The sequence below is a fragment of the Dipodomys merriami genome, unplaced genomic scaffold (assembly GCF_024711535.1).
Source record: "Dipodomys merriami isolate MVZ:Mamm:240054 unplaced genomic scaffold, mDipMer1.0.p SCAF_1, whole genome shotgun sequence".
Classification (NCBI taxonomy): Eukaryota; Metazoa; Chordata; class Mammalia; order Rodentia; family Heteromyidae; genus Dipodomys; species Dipodomys merriami.
In genome coordinates, this window is record NW_027202270.1 from 11,450,420 (window position 1) to 11,459,515 (window position 9,096).

At 35.1% G+C, this 9,096-nt stretch overlaps 1 protein-coding gene across 1 annotated transcript; it reads left to right on the top strand.

Annotated features, from left to right (window-relative positions):
- The first annotated feature begins 2,690 nt into the window (after positions 1-2,690).
- On the top strand, positions 2,691-8,262 carry LOC138803070 (protein rtoA-like). The gene is made up of 3 exons (XM_070015474.1): positions 2,691-2,759; positions 7,550-7,752; positions 7,875-8,262. Exons 1-3 carry the CDS (start codon positions 2,691-2,693, stop codon positions 8,260-8,262), a joined length of 660 nt encoding a protein of 219 aa, XP_069871575.1.
- Positions 8,263-9,096: the final 834 nt, after the last annotated feature.

Here is a 9,096-nt window from a genome sequence, read left to right on the forward strand (position 1 = left end):
AAGCAACTGTGATTTGTTTATCCTGGCCAGTGACAACAACAATAACAACGTTTCCCAACCCTTCTCAAAACAAGGAATAAAATAATGATCAACCTGTTTCTGCCTCAGACAGGACTGATCGATAATTGTGCATATCTCCTGCTTGTCCCAGTTCTTCTTTATGCGATGTATAGCCCAACAACAACGGAAGAGGCACAACAATGTCATCTTCCTATGGCTGTCTACGACATTTGCTTACACTCAGTAACCTGATGATGATAGTGATGGAGATAGTGGTGAGAATGGTGAGAATGATTTCGTCTCAAGTGGCCATGATTTGATGATTCAATGAGAAACTGCCTTGCAGAAATCGAATGTCAAGGATTTACAGGAAAATGCCTTATCCTTACTCCTCTATGGGGCTAGCTTACTCAGAGATTGTTTGATGATATATTAAGAATATTGTTAAGTATATCTTCACATGCAAGTTTAAAAAACAAAGCAAGATGATCTTCTGTAGGCACAGGATGATGCACTGCATTGCTGTTCCCTGCGTGCTCACAAAGCAGCAGCAGCACCATTGGGAAGCTAACTAAAAAGCACAGTCTCAGGCTGCTCCCAGACTTGTATAATTAGAATCTCCACTTTAGAAAATTCCCAGTGACCCATCATCTCATTAAAGATGAGAACCACTGATGCAACAGTCAGTCTAAAACAAAACAAAGCTTAGTGAGATGCTTCACAGAGGGGGATCCCAGAGCCCTCAGACTCTGCAGCATTACATCCCAGACCTTGAGTGGGTTCTCATGAGGTTAGATCAGTAATATAGTAAAAGCACCTCGTAGAGTACACTCATTTTCAACGACCATAACATTAAAAAAAAAGCAAGACAATATTTGTGAGAGCAAATATATATGGCTCTGTACTTTGATATTTCAAATCAAATGAGAATAAAAGACATAAAGAACATTTTAAGAGCAGTTGTGAAATATCTAAGTTTAGTTCTTATCTAAGTGGTTCATGGGTATAATTCTGGTTACTTGGGAGGCAGAAATTGAGAGGCCAGCCAAATAAAAAAGTAAGTGAGACTTTATTTCAATAAACAAGATTGGCAAAATAATTCTTTTCTGTAATTCCAGATACATGGGAAGACTTAGGGTGATCATGGTTAGATGTTAGCAAGGACCTTATCTGAAAAATAACAAAAATAGCTAAAGCAAAAAAGAGTGACTTAAGTGGTGGAGAGTGGAGTGTGCTTAGCAAGAATGAAACTGGAAGGCCAAGCCCAAGTACTTCTAAGAAATTGTATTGTAATATATACCTAAGCATATGTATAAAATAGGTAATGTCCTGGCTTGCTATATAATGTTAATTATCCTTCCCAGGTACAGATCATATTTTTGCATGAAAGACAAATGCTTCTTGGATGTGCAGTTTGGATTTTTTCCACTAGCCCTGGCTAGACCCTTAATTGACCAGCTTCTTGTATCATAAATTGGATTGCATTGTAAAAGGATATTTTTCATTGAAGGAGTAAGAAATTAACTTAATGTTAAAATTTATCTTATTAATTCTCATGTTAATAACAGTGGAATATTAATGAAATGAGCACTTCCTTAACATTTTAACAACCTTTAAGTAAAGTCACAGTAAACCCAGATGGGTTTTAAGGCAGGATGTATCATAGCAAAAGGTAAAATAAACCAAGAAAGTGATGCCTATGGATTCTGGAGAGCTTAATTTCTCTCCAGAAAATGGAAAGTTTTTTTTCTTTTGCAAATGGACTTTACTTTCAGAGTACCATTCTCTGCATTCATAGATAATTATGTAAGGATGGCCAGTGGTGAATGCTATTGTCAAGCAGATTGGGAAATAAATTATTTTACCCCTAATGTCATATGATTAAACTGAGTCTGTGTAAACCACAGCCCTGTGTAGAGAGCTAAGAAAGAGATACTTTTTAAATGAACATGGAAACTTTCTTCCCCTACCAACCCTGCCTGTACATCCATCTGCCATCACAAAACCAAAACAGGGGCTTTTCTTTTTAGTTTAGTTGGTTTATAAATGAGATATGAACGTTCCTAAGCCTCTGTGATCACCAGATGCCCTAAGGATAGACTGGGGATAATGGAATAATATTATTACAATTTTTCCAGGGCACATATTTCCCCCTATGTAAATAATGATGATATCTTCTTCATCTAATTGTTTCTCTGAAAATCATAAGGCAATTATAAATTAGTGCCTGTAATTGTCAGATTCTAGTCTGCATTTTTTTTCACTACTCAATTTTGGTTTTTAAGGATTCTATATGTAGTTGGGATATGAAGGTTAAGGCCTAATTGGGGACACCTAATCTAGGTTATTGATGGAAGAAATCTAAAGTCATATAGACAGATTGGTTGGGGTTATTGAAAATTATTTCGACCTTTCCTTTTAAGTTACAAAGAAGCGTAGTTTGTGACTGTTCATCAATAATATTTAAGACATAATTTTTCATTATTATTGTAGCCTGTCTTTCCAATATTACCAGCCTACCATGTGGACTGTATGGAATCTCTTGTCAGTCCTGATTTTGGGTCACTCCAGAGACCCTTGAAATATTATGTTGGATAGCCACCCTAAGACCTTATTAAATTGCTTGAAGTACTACCCTTTTTTCTACCACACCAGCCAAGGAGCTAAGCACTCTACAAGCAGTTAAGAGCATGTCAGAATCACTCTCATCGTTCATCCATAATCAAGGCCTGCATAAATCTCCTTGTTCCGATTTTAAGGTCAGTCTTGATACAATGTGTTCTACCCTTAATAATGTGTTGCACTCCTCTATAATATTATGCTCTTCTCTTGCTCAAGGCATTTAATTTCGGCTATTCTTGAGAAAATATTTGAAAATATCCCTGACTTTAAGGTTATAATAACTTAGAGTCAAAAATTTTCATTAATGACCCCAGGTTTTGAAATTTATATATATATATATATATATATATATAAAATGCATATGTTTATATATATAACACTTGCTTCATATTATATAAAACATTTTCTTCTAGTTTAGCATCTATAATAAGACATAAAAAGGATTTTTAATTCATCTCCTGGTCTCACTTGCAAACATATTATACTTAACTATTTCCAAAGACAATTATTGATTTACCTCTTTTTCTGTCTCTTTCATCCATTATATGTACTAACTCATATTGTTTCCTGGTATTCAGCATATACTTTCACCTGAGTTCTAAAAGTATGAAAGGCTGTAAGAGACATAATTTCTATCCTCTACAAAAACTTAGCAGCAGGTAAGATAATAGAATCAATCAAACTACAAAATATATTGTTATTAAGTTGAATGGTGTGAAGCAATGAATTTTCTGCCAGGATGAGAAGGGTAAGATCGATGCTTTCCTAGGAGGTTTGAGCTTGATCCCAGGTCAGGGGAAGGCTCTCTGGGGAATGCTATTTCAGCTGAGACCTAAATAATGACTAAGGATTTTCTTGGCAATGGGCAAGGAAGTGCAATATAGGAAGTGTGTAGAGCTCTTACAAAGACCCTTTAAAGAAGGGATTAAGAAAGAGATGGCAGAGGTAATCCACTGCATAGCCTGCACAAGGAGAGTTCTGGGCAGGCTGTTGACATGATGAGAAAAAAGGAACACTTGGATTTTATTAGTGAAGGGACAAGTTTTGCCTTTATCCTAGATTGAGAGCAGTACAGCAGCTGAGGACATTGGGATAGTAAATTCACTTGATTTCTCTCCTGGTTTCATGTGGGTGGTGCGGTGGTAGAAGAGATCCAGGTAAATACTTTGGTGTTCCTAAACTATCCCATATATGGGATGGGAGAATATGTGTGTGTGTGTGTGTGTGTGTGTGTGTGTGTGTGTGTGTGTGTGTGTGTGTGTGTGTGTACACACACGTATATGTAGTGGATAGCTGGAAATAAGAAGAGAGGTAAATGGCAGCAAATATGATCGCAAAATACAGGAGTCAATTAGATGATGAAGTTTACTTCTGATCTATTCTTCTTTCCCAGAGCAGAACTAAGGGACGCTTTCTCTTCTCTAGACTGACAGCACATCTTCCTTTTTCCTCAGGGTTGCCAAGGATGTGAATGTGTGTGATTCGTTGGTCCTTTTGTTTCTCCAGAGATCTTGGACCTGAAATCTGCAGCCTACATTGCCAAGAGTTGCTTTTGTCCTCTCCTTCTGGCAAGGAGTCGTCTTTTCCACTAACAATGGTAACCACAAGATGAGAAAAGGGCTTTTCATGACTACATCCCGGCCCCTCCCCCACCCAATGCAGGAAAGGCTGAAATCAACCAAACACCTCCTGCAGATCTCCACCACCATACCTTACTCACTCTCTTCTGTTTCTTTTTGGGTTTTGCTGTTGTTTTTTGTAATCATGACCTCGGACATGATCTACCCTTCCTGGCTTCACCACCCTTAGATATTTCCTTTAAGTCTCTTTATAAAGATGTTTTAAGTCGTCCATCTTGTTATCGTCTAATGCATCTTTGACTTATTTCATGTATGTCACCAGCCTTTCATCCAGTCTTAATATTTATCTGATAGTGTGTTCTTCCAATCCAAATGTTATATCATAGTTTGCTCCTAATCTTTATTCCTTATCTCTTTTCTCCCTAAATATTTCTTTTTTCTGGTACTATTTTGTTATAGTCCCATATTGACATTTTAAGTTATTTAAACATAATGATGGCATTGAAAATTAAAGGGGCTATTCCTCTTGATTCCTCTATGAAATCAAACCTTCCATTTTCCATTTATTCATTTTCTGAACATCTCCCTCTTTTGATTCTCCCATATCCTGATATCCAGGACAAACAACCAAAATGACTGATACCCAGAAAGCATCTGACACTAGTTTAAGCAGACCACACAATAAGAGTTAACAGGAAAGAAAAAAAAGTATGGTAATGTCATGCTTCATTTAAAATGAGTCTCCAGATTAAATAATTCATATTTGGATACCCTCTTAAGGATACCTCCATAATCATGCCTATGTACAAAAACATTATTAGCAGAAGGCAACACAGACACTTTCCGGCTGCGATGAAAAGATATAGCAAGCCTGCCCTGGGCAAGTTCAGGTTCCTGCCTTCTTCAATCTACTGTTTATCAAAGAGATTGCTCCCTTCCTTAATGATGCCAAACAGTTGAAGGAATTTCCAAATCCTTATGAATAAAGGTTACCAACCATTTTTTTTCTCACATCCCGTGCTCCACCATAGCTCTACTTCAGCCTTTTTTTTGGTGGGGTCTCACAGACTCTTTTTCCCCAGTCCAGCTTTTGATCATGATCCTGATATCTCAGCCTCTTGAGTAACCAGGATTACAGACATGAGCCACTGACAAACCAGCTTACAGGTTATTGATGAACTCTCCTGGACTTTCAATAAGCAGCAAATAGAAATTCTCAGACTGCTTAGTAAAGAGTCTCATTTTAGGATTCTAGATATCACAGTATTTTTCCCAGAAGATATTTAGTAAAATCAAATAAAAGGGTTGAAATACAGAAGTTTTGAGAAAGTGGATAACTAATTAGAATGAAAGAAATCAGTGGGTGAGATTCCAGTTCAGTCAGTCACTGTAAACCACAGTGGCTTTCTAAAGACTCCATTGCATACATTTCACCCTACGATCTCTTTGACCCACTTGAGAAACTATGTATTTTCTCTCTTTATTTATGAATTCCTACAACAATACAGAGCATACTTAATACAAGAATCGCTATAGAGGCAAATGTACATCTGTTTATATAGTTATTAACCTTTTATTCTGTTTTTGAGTATATATTTTTATTTCTGTATTTCAATGACTATCTTATATTCTCAAAGGAGGAATTTATATGCAATGATATGAGCTAATTTAATATGTTTATAAGATCATACTATATTGTTTAACCTTTTATTCTAAGATGTTCAAAATCAGATACAACTCAAAACAGGCAAAGGAGCCTCTCCATAAAGCCTTACTGCATTTTTTTATGATGAAAGAGCCCTTTTCCAATTCTATGGTTTTGTGTGTGTGTTTGTTTACTCACTTGTGTGTTTATTCCTATTTCTATTCTTTACCCATCACAGGAAAACACTTGTTTGATGTGTGCTTGATTTATACCTGTTTTAGTCTACATAGTATGTACTGCCCTGCGTATCTTCTATTTAGTTCACTACTTGACTTTGTTTTCCATCCAGTGCTATGATTTTTAACACCTATCCATTTTTCTGTATTGATCTAGCCTGGTGCTTCTAACACTGTATTAATTTCCTATTGCTGCTGCACAGAATTAATACAAATACACCAGCTTAAAACAACATGAATTTATTCTTATACAATTTTGAAGTTCAGATTTTTTATCCACCCACATATATACATATACAAGTATTCGTCTGGTGAAGCACCCCAAAGCTGAATGATAATCTTATAGTTAAGAACTTGAAACAAGAGGAGATGGTAATCATTTATGGAGTAATCTTTAGAATTGCTTTGGCATTTCACAATTTTCAGTAAATTATGTGATATGTATATGTGTATATTATATATTTACACATATAATATATATTATGCATATTATATAATACATAACATATTACCCATATAATAATACATAATCATATAATAAAATATTATATTACCCATAATATTAATATATAATTATATTGCTATATAAAATATGCATAATATATATTATGTATAGTGTATTTGCACACATAAAAGACACATATACATATGTGTACACACATGTCTGTATATGCGTAATAATCTGTTTTTGGTTGGTTTTTGTTATAATGTCTATATAGGCCAAGAGGCCAAGCCGTCCTCAAACTTACCCTTCATTTACCTCATTTTCCCAAGTGCTAGGATTGCAGTCTATATATTTTCTCTGAGCTCTAAACCTAATTTTTAAAGATACAAACATTCAGGATTGAGTCTGTCTTTATATTGAATTTCTGGGCCATTTTTCAAGCTTAATTTACTCTAGCATGCAAACCTGGCCTGTACCCTTGGCCTTGGCTCAAGCTAGCATGGCTGATTATTTACAGTCTTTTATTTTTAGCTACTTGTAAATACAAACTTTGAACCACATCATTGAGTGCATCAGCTTACATCAGAATAAGCACACAGCCAGTAATTCACTTTGTCAACCTATGACATCTTTGCACATGAATCAAGCACAACTTTGGTAGCATGTGTATTCCATATACCCACAGTTTTCAAGCACTTACATTTCCTGGATTATTTTAGGTTAAAAGACAAAAAACTTAAATTCAACAAATTTTTTTCTCAGTACCACCTTTCATCCCCATTGTTATTTACAAGGCAAGTCTATGCATGTATTATGAAAGTATATTTGAAATCTGAAATATCAATGAATTTAATTTGAAGCCATTCATTTATCATGTTTACACTCTGAATGCTTTCTCTCACCATGAACTTCTGTGATGTTGGTTAATTTCACATGAAATCAATTAATATAATGTGGACTACACAGGAAGAATTGGAGGGAAAATTAGCAAAAAGAGAGAACTACTGTTTTCCCATTTTAGGTTAAAAGCCTACAAAATATTGTAAACACAGATAGTAAAGAAGAAATTATTACTACGAACAGTAATAGTAGAAATTATACTAATTGTACTTGTAATAACAGTAGTAACAATAGCAGTAGTAGTAGCAGCAGCAGCAGCAGTAGTACTGGTAGTAACAGTGGCGATACTGGCCTTAGTACTAATGGCATAGTGGTAATAAAAGAGTAAGACTAGAAGTAGTAGTAGAAAAAAGTAGTGGTAGGAATAGAAGTAATAATAATAGTTATAGGAAAAGTAGTAGCAGCAGCAGTGGCCATAATATTAATATTAATGTTTGTATTAATAGGAGTACCAGTAGTAGTGGTGATAGGAACATTAGCAGTAAGAGTAAGAGTAGTGGCAATAGAAGTAGCAGAAGTACCCATAATATTAATATTAATAGTAGTATTAAAAGTAATATCATTAGTAGTGGTGGTATGAACAGTAGTAGCAATTGTAGTGCTAATAGCAACAGCAGTGCTAATAGTAACAGCAAAGTTAATAGTAATGGTAGAAATATTAGCAATAATAGTGGTAGCAATAGTAGCAATAGCAGTAGTGGCTATAGCATTAATAGTAGTACTGGTAGTAGTAGTGGTCTGCATGGGAGTATTGGTAGTAGTGGTAGTGTGAATCATAGTGATATTAGTGGTAGTAACAGTAGCAGCAGCAGCAGTGGTAACCATATTAATTAATATTAATACTAGTGTTAATAGTAGTATTAGGAGTGGTGGTAGAACCAGTAGTAATAGTAGTAATAATAGTGGTAGTAATAGCTATAGTTGTAACAGTAGGAGCACCAATAATAGTGGTAGTGGTAGGAATAGTAGCAGAAGTAATAGGAGTAATAAATAGTAATATTAGTTGTACTAGCAGTTATAGTAGTAGTAGTAGTAGTAGTAGTAGTAGTAGTAGTTTTGTCCATTGCTTTGAATCTAGGGCTTTGCACATGATAAGTATATGCTTTATTGCTGAGTTATATCTCCAGCCCTTAATAAATCTATTTTCAGAGTTTCTTCTAATTCAGAATAATCAGGAAATAGGAAGAAGCAAGATTCTGGAAGCAATGTGGAGTGATACTGACCTAGAACATTGTTGCTCTAGTTCCTAAATGTTTTCTTAAAATCTTTGAGAAAGGTAGAGCTGCTATATAAAACACATGTTTAATATTAGGCAGAGAAATTGAGAAAACCATCTAGCTTGAATTTATCACATCTCTGCCATGCATCTCTTTTTGGAGGAATAGAGATAAATAAATGGTTCCAGTGTTCCTCAAAATTTTCTGCTGGTTTACTTAATGAGTTCTCTTTTGTTTTTGCTTCGATTTGGTTTTACCATTCACTTACTTGTCATATATTAAGTAAAATATTCTAGGTACTGATAGACCAGACTCAAGTATGGAGGAAAAGATAATTGACTTTCTGACAAGACCTCAGTACCTTTATAATAATAGGTCCAAATAATGTAGCCAACTTACTATGCTTGATAAGTACAGAGCTGGAAGTGCTCACATTTCATCCTTCGATTGT